The 21,079-nt window shown below is 37.2% G+C and overlaps 1 protein-coding gene across 1 annotated transcript; it reads left to right on the top strand.

The window, feature by feature from the left end:
• The first annotated feature begins 10,149 nt into the window (after window positions 1-10,149).
• On the top strand, window positions 10,150-18,070 carry galr2b (galanin receptor 2b). Its single transcript, XM_081365277.1, has 4 exons — window positions 10,150-10,303; window positions 12,599-12,682; window positions 13,254-13,651; window positions 16,489-18,070. Exons 3-4 carry the CDS (start codon window positions 13,278-13,280, stop codon window positions 17,249-17,251), a joined length of 1,137 nt encoding a protein of 378 aa, XP_081221403.1. The 5' UTR covers window positions 10,150-10,303; window positions 12,599-12,682; window positions 13,254-13,277; the 3' UTR covers window positions 17,252-18,070.
• Window positions 18,071-21,079: the final 3,009 nt, after the last annotated feature.

The following is a 21,079-nucleotide window of genomic DNA, read 5'->3' as shown; positions in this document are numbered from 1 at the left end:
CACTGTATTTTTCATTATGACACCCTGTAGGCTTTGCCTGGCCTCTAGCACAGCTTGCATCAGTTGTATGCATATGCCAATGCTTTGTTTACATAATTTCACTACCGTATTGCCTGTAGTTTCCCCTACACATTAACTGCTGTTTGTACAAACAGACTGCAAGTCTGGCAAATAAGAAATTCTCAATTTCAATCTCACAGTCAGTCAATGAACATCCTGAAGCCAATTTGACCTGATGGCACATCTGTTAGGTGTGTATGAAATGACACGCAGTGTTTTTGTGCAAACCGCAAGCCCTCTCAAGCTGTATGATTATTTTCACAATGACGCACATACATTGAATCACTATGCGGAGGCTCTGATTTACTGAGTTCATCCACACCGACACACATTTCTATCAGAAGTTGCTTGTATGTTGAAGCCCCACATGTTATATTGTTATTGTCTATGTGTCAGAATGATTCCACAAGAACAAAAATAGGGATATTCATGAATTCTAATGAAGCTGTGTCACGATTATCTCTCTCAATCTCTTACTCATGAAGAGACATTGATAAAAAAAATATTCAAATGAACAAACAGACATTGCACAAAAAATAACTGATAAAAGCCTATTTCATTAACAATGATGCAGACTAAATTGGTGGTGTTGTAGATCATATTTGCACCTTTGTATCATTAGTGTGCATGAGGCATAATTGTTTGCTCTTTTGCATTGCATAAATGGTGGAATTGATCATATTTAACAAGGGACAGGACACATAAATGATGGTTTAGTAAGAATGATTAAGCTAGTTGTCCATTACGCCTCAGACACTCTCTTATTCTGCAGTTATTATGCAATCAATGTGTTTGCGACACACTGACAGGTCTTGTGGTGCGGATAAATGGCTGTTTAGAGAAGCTTTACGCCATAAGAAAATTGACTGGCTGTAAAGGAGCTTATTGCACAACATTTGCAGAATATTAACTTGCTAGATGTCTGACTAATATGAGCAGGAGGAAGGGAGCTGTCTGTTTTTTTCTCACCTCTAACCCCAGACAGTGGTTTTCGTTCCAATTTGAGCTGACTTCTGAGTCGTACGTGTCGGGCAAAGTTTTAGCTTTGACGTGCGTCGTTTGTTGTACAGGGCGAAACGAGAGGCGATTAACCTCTCCCGACCGGCAGTCGGATGAATTTCAAACATGTAGCAAACTAGCTGCAATTTAGTGGACTGATCCTTAAAGCAGAACTCCGGTCAATTTTAACATTGAGCTCATTTTTTTGTACATTTGGAGTGCTGTCAGTACAGAGAACAACGACAAAAAAGTCCAAAGTAATCGATTGTCGAGTTCACGCGCGTGATCATAGGTAACTAAACCTATGCGCGTGAACTCGGCAATCGATTACTTTGGACTTCAACCGAAAACAGAATGTAAACACAGGTATTTGCGCTGGCTTAAATAACATCATTTTTATACATATCTTTCACATCTACTGCAGTCAGATTCACTCGTGTTCACTCAGAAGGAATCACTCACATTAGCTGTGCACTTGTAATGACACATCAAGGATGTTAAGAGGCTAAAAGCAGGTTTAGTACTTGCCCCATTGAAGTCAACAGGGTGCACATTTTAAAAAGAGAATAACTCGGTGTAGGCAACACTGATTTTTGTCGTTGTTCTCTGTATTGACAGCACTCCAAATGTACAAAAAAAATGAGCTCAATGTTAAAATTGACCGGAGTTCTCCTTTAACTCCAGTTCATGTTGCAAAATTGGATAAACCATTTTGCCCACTTCTTCCAAGCCACCTTTGCGTCCATATACTGTATACCGGCGCCATTTTTTTGTTTCCGCGATTCAGCACACATAATTGCACATATGTGCAAAGCAATGAGTTTCTCCTGGTAAAGCCTGTTATTTAACAAAAACGTTGCTGAAATCGCACAGTGTATGCCCTGCTTAATTAAGCCAGTCATTTACAGACTCAAGGTAGAGGAGTGCAATTAGCCAATAAATGGGAACTAGGCTATTCTCTGCCAGTTCCAAATGTCAGTATCATTATCTCTCTCGTTATAAGCCACAAAAGCAGTAGAAGTAGCCGTTGAATGTAGCTTAGAATGCATTTGTTAAAAACCTTTGGTCCTAAGGTGAGTGTATGTGTATAGAGAGGTGCTTTGATTTTCTGGCATTGAACGTAGCAGGAATTCAACAGTAATGGTCACTCATGTATTGGAATTAACTGTCTGTACAGACTCTACACAGTAGCCAACTTGAATAGATACTCAACCCCTTATGTTGTGTTCAGGGGCCTCATTTATAAAGCTTGCGTACGCACAAAACGGGGCTGAAAACATGCGTACGCCAGTTCCTGCGCAAAAGGTGGGATTTATAAAGAAAAACTTGACGGGAAAATTTGCGCACCTGCACGCAAACTCTGGCCCATGCGTACGAACGTTTTGGAGATGGAGCACTTTGGCGACACCGATGGTGAGCTGGAGTTAAATGTATTTTTGGTCACTTTTATACAGAAAATCTAAAGAAAATTAAACATACAGAAAGATTATACAAATACAATTTCAATCACCAAGCCTGTCACTTGAAGCAAATATCCATCCCTTCTTAAATGTCCGCGGCAGCGAGCATGTTGAGCCGTTTAGTGAAACTGACGCAAATAACAGTTTAAATAAATAAAATACTTCTGATATAAACATTTATATTAAATATGCCATTCAAATTAATGGAGTTAAACACTTAAACATGAAATCATTACTGAAGTTACAACATTTTTTTAAATTCAGTCAATAGAAATATTTGTTGTGGATGCGATGTTTTTGAACACTTTTCCTGTGGCGTGCTTTAATGTTTTAACCACAGAGATAATTGCTTATCATGATAATACCAGATTGTCTGAGAAAATAGTTTTGTGCAAATAATGCCCAAGGCCTATCTGTTTCCATTAAAAATATAAATCAATTAAAAATACAATTCGGCCAGTGGAAAAGATTGAGAAAAACTTTCTCTGAAATGTATTTTACACTATTTGATTTATGTAGGCTATTCAAAAACAAGGCAAGGATAGACAACTACTTGATTTGTATTAATGTAATGTGTCTTGTATGATTATTCATCCACTTAAGTTATCACGTGGATGAATAATCATATGCAAATGATATGTAGATGAGGATCTGCATAGTAAAACTAGGCGTTGTAAGCTCCATATATGGTTATTTCGGGTGGAGACGCATGTACGCACAATCTTCCGCTGACTGGGATTTATAAAGTGAATTCTGCACAGGTTCTGGCGTACGCACGGTTTTATAAGTCTGAATATTTTTTTGCGTACGCCATTTTTGGCTTCCGGGCGCACGTACACTTTTAGTAAGGTTCCTACGCACAGTTTTATAAATGAGGCCCCAGGTCATTTTGGCCCAGAGAGGATTTAATTTTTCCCCAAAATGTTAGTTAATGTTATTGCATTGGATTAAAACTTACTGACTTTGCTCACACATGGTATAACTACTTCCCAAACTTTTTTGGATCATTTTTGTACTTAAAAAAATATATATATATTCTAGCTTGTACTTGTGGTGCTCCCAGTCGAAAATATCTGGCCTTCAAAAAATAGCTTATAAATCTTTTATTATGCTATATTATCACCAATATTGGACTCTGTCTTTTTGTCAACCTATTTTCTTTCAGTTAGGATAGGCTTTGTATTTATTTTTGAAACTGACTAATTGTAGGCCTCAGTGATCTAAGCTTACATTAGTCAAAAATTACCATCAATTGAAAATGAATGGGGGAAATTGAAAATAAGAGAAACATTTAGTGTTCAGGAGCGTTCATCATGTTCATGTTCACATGTGGGTGGTTCCATAATTGCAGGTTTGGTGTTCAAAGTCATTTTTCTTTTTTTTATGCTTTTTTTCAACTGGTTATATTTTAAATTATTTAAATAATTTGTTACTCATTGCCATGGATCACAAGATGTCACAGGCTATAACAATATAATATTTTATGTAAAAAGTGTTTATGTATTTCTTGTTGTCCGAATTAGTCAGTGTGTTTTTTCCATCATGTATTGTGTAATCAAAATATTTTATTTTACGTTTATTTTGGTAATATTTTATTTATAAAAGCCAGAAATAGTAATTGTCCTAATTCTACAACATTAAATTGTTTAAAAATAACTTTTATCTTATAAAAATGGGTCAATTCTGTTCCCGTCACATACTTTGCCTTTAAATTGGTTTCGCCAAAGCATTTACCAGTCCTTTTAAAATCACTATTCTTAGTACATGGCCTTAACTCACAGATCTCTGTTATTGCAATGCATGCTCTTGAGTTTTCTGCTATTGAAAATAAAAGCAGACTCTTAAATTGAGCTGAATACTGTGTGTCTAATGAGTATCAAGGTTAAACATGCAGCCCGTGATCCTCTTAATTCAAATGCTTTTGGCCTGTCTTTGATTAATGCTAGTCAAGGGCACAGGCATAATTGATTTTAAGTTTTACTGCCTGTCATTCAGTGGTCACCTTTAATGGGCTTTGTGTTTTCAAAAAAAGAAAAAGAAAATTAGACTATTGGACTGTATGAGTTAGTCAGATGAACATTATGTAACATCACTCTTCATACACGACTTTCTTTCGTTCATGTTCTCTTGTAGTGTTTAGCGACGAATACTCCAGCCATCTAGCTGTTTCATCACATCTCTTCCCACCCTTATGAGAATCAATAAATTAATGATTAAGCAAAGAACATGCTAAAAATCATGCAATCTTTAAAAGAGCAATTCATAAATGCAAAATTGTAAGTTTAAAACTGCTTCAGTGTTTGGGAAACAAGTTTTCTTTGTCCAACCGATGTATTTGTTCTGCTGTAACTGGTTTTAATCATGGTTATGGATTACAGATGAATGCAAAAACAGTGATAAATCAAAATATGAAACATCATCAATAATCAATAGCAAATAGAGCCACGGTAGGAATGAAGGTCTTGATCTCTGTTGCATTGATGTAGATTATCTTGTAAAAAGAAAGTTTGTACGGCAGGTTGGAGTTAAAAAAGTGTCAGATTGCTCAGAACAAACCTCTGTTGAAACGAAAAGTTTTATGGCAAAAATGAAGATGGTCACGTTTCTTTCTACTATATAAGGAAATAAGTGCTTATGAATATGACATGGGTTACAGTCACACTCAGTGACACTACATTTTTGAAAACCGTTAGAGATAGTTTTAGGATAATTTCTGATTCAGAGACCCACACTAGTTGGCCCAGATTTTGCTGCTTGTGTTGCTATGACAACAAGGGAGAATTCTCACATATGCTGTGAATTTCATTTGATTGTGCTGTGTAATTATTTTACCTTTAGAGATGCATGAGGACAAGATGTATGGATGACAGAACAGAAAACAGACTGAAACGTGTCTTGTGTTGGTCTCAGTTCTGCAGCAACTGAATAACATGCTGAAATGGCTAGAGTTGACCGCCACTTGTCTTACACCTCAGAGCCTTTGATAACTCTTAGGCTGCAGTCTGATATGTCGAGGGCAACAGATAACCATAGTGGAGTGTGTTAATAATCCAGAGACGGTGTGTTGTTGTACCAGTCATGGAGACCAGTGACAGAAATTATTTTTTACATTAATTGGCCCCCTTAAAGGCACACTATGCAAGATTTGAACCTTAAAGGAGAACTCCGGTCAATTTTAACATTGAGCTCATTTTTTTGTAAATTTGGAGTGCTGTCAGTACAGAGAACAATGACAAAAATCGGTGTTGCCTACACCGTGTTATCCTCTTTTTAAAATTTGCACCCTGTTGACTTCAATGGGGCAAGTTTTAAACCTGCTTTTAGCCTCTTAACATCCTTGATGTGTCATTACAAGTGCACAGCCAATGTGAGTGATTCCTTCAGAGTGATCATGGGTGAATCTGACTGCAGTAGATGTGAAAGATATTACTTTTCGTGATATGCGCGTGATCATAGGTAACTAAACCTATGCGTGTGAACTCGACAATCTATTACTATGGACTTCGACCGAAAACAGGAAGAAAATACAGGTATGTGCGCTGGCTGAAATAACATCATTTTTATTAATATCTTTCACATCTACTGCAGTCAGATTCACCCGTGTTCACTCTGAAGGAATCTCGCGAGAATCACAACTTGCTTTACGGCACGACGTCACATACATCAACAACATATGAAGCAGCCTCTATGGAAGACACTAGCACGCATTTCAGACGTGAATCATGGCGCTTCGAAGAAAACGAAGAAAGCGCGGTCGGAAGAGTGCAGAGACGGCTCTGCGTAAGTGGTATTTGCGACAGTAACGTTAAATACAAGTACTCCACAGCGACTCTAGGGGTCGCTGTTTGAGAAAACCGGAAACTGCATAGTGTGCCTTTAAATTGATTTCCAGGGGCATTTTATACCTCTATACGAACATTTTTTCTAACATTTATTTTTTCTAAGCTTTTTTTTTTGCATCATCTTTTATGTTAAATTCTTCAATTTAATAAATAAATTCAATTGGAATAATACAATTTCTATCATGACAACTCTTGGAGTGTTTGTCATGGTAATGGGTATGACAATGTTGATATGTTTGGTCTTGGTGGATAGATCTGCTGTTGCTGTTGTTGGTTATTGCTGCTGCTGCAGAGCAAGTACGTTCGGGACTTGCTACTGCCAATAAATACACGACACACTGCTGTGAGCAAGTAAGACATGCTGCCGGTGTACAATATAGAGTACATGAATTACCCGTAGCAGATCTACACAGGTGGAGCTGGGGAAGGGGGAGAGTTTCTGAAAAAGTGTTGCAACTGCTACAGCAAATTATGACCCAGTATTAGAGGAGCAGCGAGCTCATTGGCTACTGATATAGCAGGAACCAATCAGCTGTGCCCTATAGAGAACGATGTGATTGCAAGGAGATTGAGTTAAGGACCTATCAGCCTGCACCATCTAAAGTTTCATGACAGAACTTTATATAGGGCTGTTATCTATCAAATAAAATCAGTATCAACAAAAGCCATTTTTGCATAGCAGAAGTGGCACAGAATCTGCATCTGAAGTGGCATTTAGATGCATTTACACAGACTGTTTAATGCTGCTCAAAGGAGGCATGAATCCATGTGACATAAAAAAGGTATGTTCTATATACTGTAGTATGAATGAGTGTGTAGTTGCATTGCTTCACTGCCATTCACAAATCCTCCCCCATGTACTCATGGGATAGTGAAGTGTCCATTGATTGTCCACTTTAAATTATACTGGTGGTAGTAGGTCATTTTTTGCCTACTTTTTTATGAAAATTATGAATTTGGACATACTACACATCTTACTGTGTTTTATATACTATATAGCAGGCATATTCAAACACAGTCATTAAATCATTCATTCAATCAGTTATTTTATAACAGCTGATTCATTCAGGAACAATGTCTTCTGTATTAAATAAATGAGTCATTGAATCATTCACTCATTCGAGTAATTTTCATTGCTGAAATAGAAGTATCTAGTCTTGTAGTATTTATGTTTTATAGAACTGTTGTATAAAATCAAGATCACATTTGCAATAGTGCTGATATTTGTGAAAACAACCCTTATCTTGAATTTTGGAAGGATTTTTATTCATTTTAGTGGCAACTAAGTGCCCTTTAATTTACAACCATGATGAAGAGCCTAAATGGCTGAAGTGTCATCTTTAGCAGCTCGCAATTTATCTCTGCAATTGGGCCATACAATTATGCAGTGATAGCTTCCTGTTATGACACACTGGTCACATAAGAACAGATGATTTCAATGTTTCAGTTCATTTCCACAAATGGACTTGCCTCCTGCTCTTCATTACCCATAATAAATAACACATATAGAACACAGACGAGAGACAACATAAAAATGTAATGCATCCTGCCCTTTACTCAAAGAATAAGCATTCTGAAATCAATAGCCTGGATAAAAATAAGAAAAAGACAAGACAGCATGAAATCATCAGGCAAACTACTGAATCTTGCACTGCACAGCAACAGCGCAATCAGTTAGAGGTCCTAACTGTAATGATGCTCTTTGTATTCAAGTCCCGTCTGCTATTACAGATCGCTGGAGGGATCCATTCCCATAGTCTTCATCAAAGTGGCAGTGGTCCCCAGTGACCAACTCAGCCCGTTTCCAGACTTTTCATCACAGCAATTCAAAACCCCCAAGTAAAGAATTGGAAATAACAATAAGGGCACCTTTACCCTAAAGAAATACAGTACATAAATAAAAAAAAACAGACAGCATACTGAATTCTTATTAGCAATGATTGACTGTTTAATTTAAGCCTCTAATGTGAACCCTGTACCTGTTGTGTTACACATTTAACAAGCATGACAGCTGAATAGCTGAGGGAGGGAATCACAGGTCCTGTTTCACACATTATTGGGATTGCTTCGAGGTCTTCCCTGAGGTGTTAAGTGAATGTGTAATATGTGGTGAATGTACTGAAGAATAAAAAAAAAACTGACAAGTTTATAAAACACAATCTAAGGTTCGTTCTAAATATATAGGCGATAATGAAAACTATAGGTGACAAAAATTTAATTAAAGCATCATATAAGCTACTTTTTGATGAAAGAATTGCATGTTATTTTCCATTTCTTTAGATATATTATGAAGTATTTTTATATTTTCGTATGTATAAATATACACCACCATTAGTAGTTTACTACCATTACAAATTACCATTAGTATTTACATTTTGAAAGAAAAGGTTCCAATACTTCTCATAAGCAAATGTGTCAGTATATACAGACAGAAAATGCATCATGTGTCATTGTCAAGTACTGTGGCCATTGCACAACAAAAGAACTGGATGCGGATGTGGCAAAATGATTTAATCTGATTTTAGGTCCTTGAACATCAGCGGGGAAACCCTAGAGTGCCAAACTGTCATTAGTCCATGTGGATTGAGTAACTGTACTAATGAAATGGGTTTCATACATTTCCCATCGCCAACTGGACCAAAAGTTTGTTGGGTAAAGGAATGATGGTATAGTTATATAATCTTGAAGGGCAGGAACCATTCTTGTACGTGAACTTTTGTAAATAGTCTCACACATACGTAACCACACAGATTGTGTGGTCTGGGCTGTCCATCATTCATAGATGAATTGCAAAGGCAGTGCTGCCTGTGCTGAATGACATAGTTTTGACCTGAATGACTCCTTTGCAGACAAAGACCAGGAGCAAGCACACAGTTGTAAGCCTAAACTTGACATTATCTGAGTGGTTGATTGGAATGTTGTTCTTCGATCAACAAAGATGCTGATCCAGGAACATTTTCTACTTGGTGAAATCACATTCACCCTTTGTATTTATCTTCCTCTTTTCACCTTTTCCTGTTGATGCTTTGTCTTTTTTAAATATACCCTGCTGAAAACTCCGGCATTGCTGGTCACCAGCATAAGGTAAAGGTATGTTTTGCATGCTGGTTTGCTGGTCTCCAGCATGGGAAGCAGGAGTGATGGTGGACAGCTATACACAGTACCAGCATTGACCAACATGGAATTAAAGCTGGTTTATGCTGGATTTTTCAGCAGGGATGTCATTAGTCATCAAATTTTGATTTGAGACAAATGTGTTCACAATGTAAAATTGTAGAGTGCACTTTCAGTCTGCCATCAAAAATGCCATCCTTCTGTCATATTACCATGAGCAATGAAGCCTTGGAGGTGTATTGATTTGGTCATAGTGTGTATCCATTCCAATTGGGAAAAACTGCAAACGGAATGCAATTGAATTCTAATCTCTTGGGAAATGTATTCCAATCCGATTTCTAAATGATGCCTCCAAAAGAAAAATAGCCTGTGTGCAAAAAGTGATATAAAAAGTAAAAACCTTCTGATTTCAGGCCTCCTTCTGAATAATTTACCATGTACATATTCTAGATTTGTGCGTGTACGCATGTTAGCCGCGTTGGTGCAACTGTTCAGGCACAGCATTAGTAACGGACATGAAAAGATTTCCGTGGGAATGTGCAAAGAAACACTGCATGTTTTTTTTCTCTCTCTCTCTCTTTCTCTCTCTCTTGCAGTGAAGTGTGAGCATTTACCACGATGTGGAGGAGGAGCTTCCATATGTGAGGGGGAGTGAGGGAGGGAACACGAGAGGCATAGAGAAGCGGAGAAGCGGAATGAGAGGAGATGAAGCCTGTTCAAGTGGTCACATTCTGCAAGCAACACTAGCTTTTCTGGAGACCAGAAGCTTCTCAATATTATAATGACACTGAGTCATGGATATACAGTCATGGGTCATCTCATGAGCCGGTGAGTAAATACAACTGAATGAAATTCTCATACTGTCATTAGATGTGGACTCTCTGGCATTTACAGTCAGAACACAATGAAATTTCCTAAGACACCTCAAGAATGATGTTTAGTGTATGTATATTTCAATGATGACCTTGGACAGCATGAGCTTTGGTTTTACATGACTTATCTCCATTTATCTGAATATACCTTCACTCTACAAGATGCATTTATATGATTTCTAATGCGTCTGGGTTACGATGTTTCTTTATGCAACGTGTACGTATACTTCATTTGCATTTAGTATATTTGCACATACTGCATCTCGCATGCTTCATTTACAAAAAATTTAAGTCATTCTTTAACAAGTCTCTTTTGAAATCTCAATCCACATGCAGTTCATGTACTGAGATGCTTTTATTTGGCTCATGAGTTCATGAAAGTTTGACTAAATTAATTTTAAATGGCGAATGAGTTTGAAAGGGGGGTTAGAGACACATGCGGTGCTGTGTGAGACAGATCCGCGCACCATTCGACAAGTGACAAAACGGATGCACTCCGTGACTGTAACTGAAGGGATCAGTTTAACAGAGCTCCTTATTGAAGGACACTTCGTGCTATATTCAGTGGCAGCTTGGCAGCTGGCTTCACATCAAAGACAGTCAGGTGTGTTTACAAAGGGATTGTTCCCGAGCAAAGATACCAAAGACAAAGACAGAGATGCCAAAAGCCAAACAACAAACTTGTGTGGTATGAATCCATAAACAACCTCACCTGCAATAAGGCTGTAGCATAACTCACAGATCCTCAGAGCTGATCTGGTTAAGAGGTGTTTTTTTTTTTTATTGCATTGGCAATTTTCAAGTCATTTCTGAAAACACTTATATGCTGAGAGAGTGAGATGAATAAGAGAGAGGCTCTTAAAATCTACTTTTGAAAAATAAAGATTGCTTTTGAGATCACTTTACAAATAGTCAATACACATCAACAAACCACTATTTTATTTTTAATAAATCAAATGTCTTTTGAAATTTCTTTCTTTTTTTATTTCTTTTTTCTCTCCTCTCCTTCCATGCTTTTTTAACTTCATATGGATAAGGGCATTGCAGAAGCGAGAAAATAACTATGATAAATGTTTCTAGGAAAGCTTCACCTCTCAGAGTAAACGGCTTCCTGTTCATTTCCTCCAATTTACTATAAAGGTCTTGCTAAATGAGTCATGCTCTGTTCCTGCTTGAGAAAAAAATATCATGTGATCTTATGGCGTGCATTGTTTAATCAAACAAAACAGTAGATGTAATTACATTGTTTTAGAAGAGGGACTGAAGATCAGCATTTTAATTGTATCATGATGAATTTCTGACAACCAATTATAGCCTAATAGAGCATGTCCACATTTCTGCATGGAGCAGATTAGTCACCTATATTCTGCATACTTTTTTTATTGTCAGCTGGTTATGTCACACTTTGTCAGCCTATTAAGGGAGAACAGCTCTACATTTGCATAGACCAATTTCCTGAAAGCTCCTGCTTTCCCCACATTAATGATCCTCTTTGCAATTTCAGGTTTGAATTACTTTTCCAGAATTCACCTAATGCATTACATTGCATTGTGTTTTGTATTAAATTTAAATGTGGTAATATATTTTTTTTTAATATATATATATTCCAGCACTATTATTAACTTACTTGAGAAGCAAAATTATTTTGAAGAAAGAAAGGTTTTTTTCACTCCAATTTTTTCTTATCCCATTGCAATTTGTCCTGGTTTAAAGCATACATCTATCAAAATGCTATACATTTAGATGCAATGAATTCAAGATATGAAAACTTAAGTCTTATCTCACACATTTTTACTTCTCAAATGAATGTATCTCAATGTATCTCCCAATTATCAATTAAACAATTACAAATCTCAAGTCTCAAATTATATGATCTATAAGTTATGACAACATATGTTTATACATTGCTTTAACTCATCAAAATAAGTTAAGAAATTTTCTACTTTTTTTATACGTTATACAAGATTAACAAAAACATTAAGTCAGTTTAATGTAATTTAAATTGAAACGACTTAAACATCCAAGTTGATTGTACTTAAAAATGTAAGGCTTTTTTTACAGTGAAGATCACATGTAACCAGATCAGAGACCAACTAATTTGAAACTAAGTTGAATTTAAATCAATCAAATCAAAGCTATAAAAATATTATTTATTGTGAAGATGTTTGGTGTTTCCATTCCCTATGTATAATTTACTATGTGTGTTTGGGGAAGATAAAAAGTTATGTCTTTTTCTTTTTTATTCACATAGCCTGATCAATATTTGAAGAGTAGAAGTCGATGCTGACTGTTTCTGAGCAACGCCTATTGGGACATACTGTGGGATTAACCACTGGTAGGCAATTGCATTCCTTCTCTTTTGTCAGATCCATAACCAACAACAGCATACTAATGTGATCCTGCCATAATCCAATGTATTGCACTCTATTCAGTCCACAATATCATGTCATTGTTGACACATCTGTATTTTTATCCGCAAACAAATTCCCACTAAGATCTTTGATGATTAGAAAGTGAATTTGTCCATTTTCATTTTGATTAGCTCTCAACCAGATGGGGACATGCTCTTCATATCTTGACTGGTTTGTTGCCCTTGGAGAGGTTATGATAGCTTTCTGAAATTGATTTTAGTCTCGTCTCCATTTCATTCTTCGTTCCTCTTTGTACTTGCACCAGCTTTCATGATCTTTTGTAATCAAAATGTACTTATTTCATGTTCATCAAAATGACTTCTTGAGTCTGATCCTCCTGATATTTGCTTTCAATGACGGTCTAGCTATACAACTTCTCATAAGGGCTTTTAAATCTCACCACAATGTGATTCAGATTCGGAAAGATTTATGAGATTTGCAAGGAAAGTCCCTAGAATCTAACTCTGTGTCTTATCATTTACGACCTCTTTGCAGGTCTCTGGAACTTCACATCTTAAAATGTCAGATCACGAGGACCTGACTAAAGCCATGGGACACTGGAACGCCTCCGAGAGCTACCAGCTCAACCCAGCCAGTGTCATTGTGTCTGTGGTCTTCTCGCTCATCTTCCTCTTAGGGACCATTGGGAACAGTCTGGTACTGGCTGTGCTCCTCAGAAGTGGACAGGTTGGGTACAACACCACCAATCTGTTCATCCTCAACCTCAGTGTAGCCGATTTCTTCTTCATCATCTTCTGTGTGCCTTTCCAAGCAACCATCTACTCTCTGGAGGGTTGGGTTTTCGGGTCCTTCATGTGCAAGGTGGTTCACTTCTTCATCAACCTCACCATGTATGCTAGCAGTTTCACTTTGGCGGCGGTGTCTGTGGACAGGTGGGTGTTTTGTTTTTCCAATTATAGGCTTTTTTATTAGTAAATAAACTCTCTTAAAACATTTTTCACACTCTCGCTGGTTTATTTAATTTGGCCAATATCAGGTTCAACAGTGTATATGCACATTGTCCTTGTTTCCCTTTTTCTCCAATTAATGAAATTCCAATCAGTGTCATTTCCACAACATCTCAAATTATGTTTTGTGTTTAATAGCATTCTGTGATGGAAAAAATGGTGGTGGAAATTACATTTTTTCGAAGAAAACAGACAACTTCTTTGTCTTGAAAAGGCTATTTTTATACATAACATTTTAGCTTTTTGAACATGTAATCATATTTTTATGATGGATTGTCATAGTATAAAAATGAAAGGTCATGTGCTACTGTTTGTTTTACCCTTGTCCCAGATCAAGTATGATGAAGACATGTTAAAAAGGTTTAATGTGATGTTCATACCCTAGTGAAAAATTACTATACTAAAATGTATTTGAAATACATTTATTTTCTGCTAAGTATACTACAAATACATTTATATTTATATTTATGTACTTAATATAAATATCCTGCAATTGCACTTTTAGTATACTAAATACTAAAGTCTGCTACATTGGAACAACTAATTTTGTACTTAACACACTTTGTGCAGAAATAGTGCTGAAGTCCAACTAAATATATACTTAAGTGTATTTGATTGTGAAGTCGAACTATTGCAAGTACACTTTAGGTACACTTTAGGTTTAGGTTGCATTTAAAGACTGAAATTATACAGAGATCATACTATCCTTTAGCCTGGGTTTCCCCATGCTGCCTTGCGCGCAGCGCGATTTTATTCACACTGCTAGGCAGCCTGGACACCATGGACCAAATTTTTGCCTCAGCGAGGGGACCAATCACAGAAAGGGGAGGGAGCAGCAAGACGATGACGACGTCTATGCGACACACCAAAGCAGTTTGTTTATATCTATAGATCCAACATGGCATCAGACGCGAAGTTACCTTTCGATGCAGCCTTAGATAGTGTTCTAAGTAGTTTAGAACGCAAGTTTATTTCGTCTTCTTCCTAGTCGAATTTCTGTCGCTCTACATACGTCATCTGGTATAATCGAAACGATTGGCTATGAGCTACGTACAGGCGCATTTGATAGACATTCGTAGCGCCCAATAAATGACTCTGGGCATTCGTAAACCACGCCTCAAATACGAGAAAATGAACATGTGGTTCCCAGACCACGTCTCAATGAGAAGAGGTCTGATGTTATAATATATATTAAAACACATTTTAGACTTAATATTAAGAAATGTGCATTGTGCAGTGAAGAAGTACTCCAAATAAAGTTTAATTATAATATTTATATCAGTAAGTCTCAAGCGATATGTCAGTAAATATTTTTAAAAAAATTATTTTAAATACATTTTTGTATAGGGTTTTTTCACTAGGGTATAGCAATCAGAAGAAAATTGAAATCTAGTTTTAATAAATGTCATCAACCTCTGGGACATAAAAGTTAAAGGCCACCCTGATGATTGTACATTATACTATACTGTCAAGTGAAGTTCATTCTAGGCATAATAACTTTGCGGCTGTATACTTTGACATAACATTTTCAATGTAGCCCCATGGGGTATTAAATGACAGCTTAAATGAGAACCTATCAATATTGTAATTGGTCAGGGCCAGGGTTGTTTTTAATGAAATGGATCTTCTGAACACTATAGGAAGTCTTGCAAATTGCAGTGGCAAAGGTTGGAGTTTAACTGCTTAAATGTCAGTGGAGTTATCAGCAACAACCCACTTCATTAACAAAACACCTCCAAAAACCAGCATTGCATTATTCCTGCCTTTACAATGAAACAGTGAGAAAAGAACCTTTAGAAGCACCCAACCATAATGCCTTAGCTAAAATTATGTTAGGTCTATTTTAACATTAAGGTCAAACTAAAGCACCAGTGACGAGTGGGACTTGCTGAATGGGAGCACCAGGAAGCCTTTTTTTTTGTCAAAATAATGGCATAAATGTAACAAGGCCACCTATACGCCGTAGTGTAATATGTTACTCACAGCCTGAGCAACAGACCCACAGCCCTCCATCCACCCTGAAAGTGTTTACCTTTGGGAAAAATCGTGTTAACCTGCTCTTTGAAAAATGGTTCTGGCCTCAGCGGAGACTGAGAATACCCATCGGAAATGACCTTACCTTCAGGTAGAAAACAAGAAGACCCTTTCATCTTGTGCGCAGAAACACACTGATTATAGTGATCATGTGTTTTTGGTCAAACTCAATTTGAGGAAGCACCACTCATCTTTTGATGAACATTTCCTGTGCTTCTTCTATACATGACTACACTGTAAAACTGTGAAATTAAAAAGTTTAATAACTGCAAATGAAATGAGTTCATTTAACTCAAATATAGTAATATAAACCAAATGACTTAGAGCATGCTTTGCGTCAGACAGTATAAGGAGAATAAATGTTGAAATTAAGCGTTATTTGGCGTGTTTTTGAACATGATCATTATAGGAATTAATAAAAGAGGAGATGTGTTAGTGTTAGAAGGGTTTCTGTTATGTTTCAGTTTTGCAGGGGCTACTACTAGTAAAGAGTAGAGCCATCGATGATGGGCTGCAAAATCTTAAGACTATGCTTCTTGTTGTTTTAAAGGTGTAGTAAGTGATTTCTGAGAAACACTGTTGATACCTGAAATCAACCCAAATATCATTGCTCCACCCCCAAAATGCACAAACATGCAATGCAAGAGTGGATGTCTCTCATAACTGGTGTTTACGATGTAAAGAAGCCATCAATGTCTTATGTGATTGGTGCATTTCTTCTTTTGCAGGTATCTGGCCATCCGTTACCCCTTACGCTCCAGAGAACTGAGAACGCCGTGTAACGCCATAGTGGCGATGGTGGTCATCTGGGGCCTGTCGCTTGTTTTCGCCGGGCCTTATTTGAGTTACTACGACCTCATCGATTTCGAGAACAGCAATGTGTGCGTACCTGGGTGGGAGGAGCATAACCGTAAGGTTCTGGACACCTGCACCTTCGTTTTCGGCTATGTTATTCCTGTGCTCATCGTGAGCCTTTCCTACACACGCACCATCAAGTACCTCTGGACAGCAGTCGACCCCCTCGATGGGATGTCGGAGTCGAAACGAGCCAAGCGCAAGGTCACCAAGATGATCATCATAGTCACAGTGCTCTTTTGCATCTGCTGGCTACCGTACCATGTGGTCATTTTGTGCTACCTCTACGGAGACTTTCCCTTCAATCAGACCACGTATGCCTTCAGGCTGCTGTCCCACTGCATGGCCTACGCCAACTCCTGCCTCAACCCTATCGTTTACGCCCTGGTGTCCAAACACTTTCGCAAGGGCTTCAAGAAGGTTTTCAGCTGCATCCTCAGCAAAAAGGGACGAAATAAGGTGCACGTGGTCCATGTGGCCAACACCGTCCCTGGCTTCGAAGCGGGATCCACTGAAGTGTCTCAAATGAATGAAGAGAACGCCAGACAGAACGAGAGCGAAATGGTCAACCGCCCACTCGCAGAGCCACAGGACACCACTATGACTATAACGTTGCCCTTCCAGAATCAGCCATGAAAATAAAGCGCATGGCTAATGATGCCTTACAGAAGCCTTATTAACAAACTCAAACAGAGCCGGAGGATTTCAGCAGCTTTGATCGACATCACAATGGATTTGCACAGAATGAGCACAGTGGAGACGGCAGTTAAGATTCAAATCGCTGTGCAAATTGAAATCGTACATTCAATTTGATTCTCGTACAAATGCATATTTGTGTTTTGCTTGGTTATGTTGGTGCCAATGCTAAACAATGTCTTATTTGCAACCTCCTCTCTTTTTTTAGCAGCATCGTCTGTTTGTTTTCTATTGAAGTGTTACCCTCTGAGCATGTTTCAATTTAATGCTGTGATGATGACTATTCTCCTGTGAAAATTTGTTTCCAATTATTCTGCGTAACACTTTAATATCTGAAGAGCCCTGTGTCTTTATGTGAGCAAAGCTGTGATTTCCTACTGTGCTTGAAGCTTTTAAGAGGACTCTTTGATTATGCTCCTCAGCTTCGCTTAACAAGCTCTTTAAAAAATATATGCTTGCGTTAAGTACTGTATGTACATGCTTTTACCTCTAATATTCTTTGCTGTTTTAGAAAGTCTTGAAATTATTTGATTGTTGAGTTTTATATCAATAACTACATTACATATTAAAATACAAAAGCCCTAAAACCAGGGTTATTCAGAAAATCTCAGAATACAGGCTATTCCAACAGTGTACTATGTATGATTATTGTGCTGCATTAAAGTAATATTCCAGATTCAGTACAAGTTAAGCTCAACTGACAGCACTGATGGTATGATTACTGCAAAAGTTAATTTTGAACTGTGCCTCCTTTTCTTCAAAAAGGCGAAAATCTGGGTTACAGTAGCGGTTTACAATAAGTGAATTGAATCAATAATGGGGGTGTAAAATATTAAGTGTCATGACATGGATTTATATATTATATATATATATATATATATATATATATGTGGGAAAACAATTATTTTCAACCTTCATTCTGACCCTCTGTCTGAAATGATACGTTTTTAAAGGGCTAATCATGATGGCTATGATTCTTTGCGAACTCTTCAATACACTGTGCCTCGTAAACAAAACAAAAAAATGCTCTGAACTAACATATAATCCTCCGACGCAATCCGGGACGCCATTAAAACAAATCATCCACTTGTTTTCCGACGCTGAGATCCTTCTGAAGTCTGTACAAAGACGAAAAAACTAGCTGTTTAAACTGGACGCGTAAAAGCAAACATTTTCACTCTTCCATTTGTCCTGTTGTCGACAGACTCGAGTGCGTGGAGTGTCAGAAACTGAACATGCATCTGTATCCAGTGTAGACAGCATCAGTGATTAAAATGAGTTCTATTTGCTTTGATGCAACGTGATGCAAACCACTGAACGGCAGTGGGCAGGGCCTAAGGTGAGATGATGAATAACCATTTGTCGCTGTCTTGCTCTGGAGGCAGACATATGCAAATGAATTTGCCACTGCGACGTCACAAATCCCACAATTTCAAAACAAACCATTTTTGGAGCTTGATTAAATACATGCTATGTTTATAAGGAGGAGGACGTTTTAAGCTATGAAACTTGTTTAATGGTTCAAAGACCTCTTATCTGTCAAAAGATAATGGCAAATTAGATTTCTCATGTCATAACCTCTTAAAAATACTTGCTTTTTCGATAGTACAGCCACAAGACATAAACAATATGCAAGTTAATATGATTTTAGTATGAAAGAAATGTTTACTAACCTTTTCTGTGCAAAATATATTTACATTTTTACAATGCTGTTGGCATGACAACATCTACAACGACCATAAAAATAATGAAAACAACTTTACATCTCAAATAACACACAAGTTTTAACAGAATAATCAATGTAAGCGCTTAAAGTTATAAGCTTCACATTTATGCTTTTAAATCCTTAAAAAAGGCCCTTTTTATTTCTATTGGACTAAAAATCTTCTCTTAGCTTTTTCTCAAAGAAAAAAAGAGATACGCAAAAAACATTTTTTTTTAAAATAGTGTGTGTTATAATCAACATTATGGCACATATGCTGTCGATTGAGCTTAACTTGTACAGAACCCGGAATATTTCTTATCTGTCTCCAGTTCACTTATGACGTATAATGTACTGTAGCTACACAACAAGTGTTTTGTTGGAAGTTTTGAATTTGATGTTGACAGTGAATTTCAATAAAATATGCATTGGTATTCCTTTTGGGCCAGAATAATGTTTTAATATATGCAAATAAATCAGAAGATAAATGAACCCAGTGCATTTAGCAGTAGGCTGAGCAACCTTGAACCAGCCTTTGGGAGATGATTCATAGCAGATCAAACTGTATTTCCCCTGGAGGCTCAATGAGAGAGCAGCAGCATTAAGTGAAAATTAAAATTTAATGTCTTCAACTGAAAAACAACTTGAAGTCAAAGGAGTGAGGGAAGCATTGACGCACATACCATAAAAAACAATCAGTTCAGATGCACTTCTTACAACATAGTCTAAACTAAGAAAAAGGTAAAAACAAATCATTTCAATATTGTCGTAGCTTTTAGAGGCTTTCTTTAAAAACGTCCTCCATCTTATTCAAGGCAGACTTTCTAAACCTCATAAATTATAATGTTTCATCACTTGGAGAAGCACTTTGGTAATCATTTCAAATCAGCCCAGAAAGACACTTTCTTTCTACCAGATATACTGAGTTTATGTTTATTTATTATGGTCATGGGCTATTTATTCTTATTACACTCTTTGCTTTTTTGAAAATGTAACACTAAAACATTGCTCATAAATATGGAACAAACCAGTCATGAAAAATGTAAAAAGCTTTAATATCAACTTCTCATCAGTAATGCAACAAAGAAAATGAAGCCTCGGTTGGCTTGTTCACATTATTTGAAAGCTTCCATAAACAATTAAGCACCCACTGCAATTTCTACGCACTTATGGCAGTTAGCTCATCCAAGGATGTTTATTGAATCTCTCTGTGTCATTACAGTTAATTTAGCACATCTGTCAAGCTGTAGAATTAAGAAGCCATTTCCTAATGCTTGGAGTGATCTGACCATATGAACGTCAATGTCTAACTTTGCTCTTACAGGAAATAAATAATTGAATATCCTAACATCTCCATTTAGGGATGGATGTTTTGCCAAACTGTTTGGAGACCACGATGAGATCAACACTGCAACCTGTTGGCAACAGTATTTATTCCTCTCAGCACTCCACTGTTTCATGAGAAAATGCCATTTATTAAACACTCTAATATGTTAACATACTTAATCTACTTAATGTCGTGACATTATTTGTCCAGGGTCTATTTCAATAGGCATCGAAAGGAACGTAAAACGCGTTTGATTGGCTGAACAGCGTCAAGAGTGCTGATGCACAGTCGCACTAGGAATTTTCACTGTCAATCTGTGCATGAGTGGTGGGGATTTTCCAATGACTCTTTCTGCATGTTACATGGTTACTCCAGTGGATGGCAACACGTCTTATTAGTGAGTCGTTGAATCATTCACTCAATGATTCTTCATGCCAATAAATCATCAGGAATATTTGCTGACTTGTGCGCATCTAAGCGCCCTCTTTACGTGCGTCCTAATGCCTGTTAGTTGTCCGTGGATTTGCCCATATTTGGCGTTTAAAATGGGAACGTCTCCAGACTTGGAAAATCAATTTTACAATCAATTCAATGAACACTTATGTCTCAAAAATCGAACAGGATTTTTTCACAAAAGTGGCAGCCCTAGTTCAAACACACTGATTCATATAGGAACAAAATAAGTATGGGCCAGTACCAATACCCACCCTTGCAGTCTTGGCCACTTGAGAGTGCTTGA

Source organism: Scardinius erythrophthalmus, assembly GCF_964197995.2.
Source record: "Scardinius erythrophthalmus genome assembly, chromosome: 1".
Taxonomy (NCBI): domain Eukaryota; kingdom Metazoa; phylum Chordata; class Actinopteri; order Cypriniformes; family Leuciscidae; genus Scardinius; species Scardinius erythrophthalmus.
Note: the sequence above shows the minus strand (reverse complement) of the source record. Positions and strands in the feature narration are given on the sequence as shown.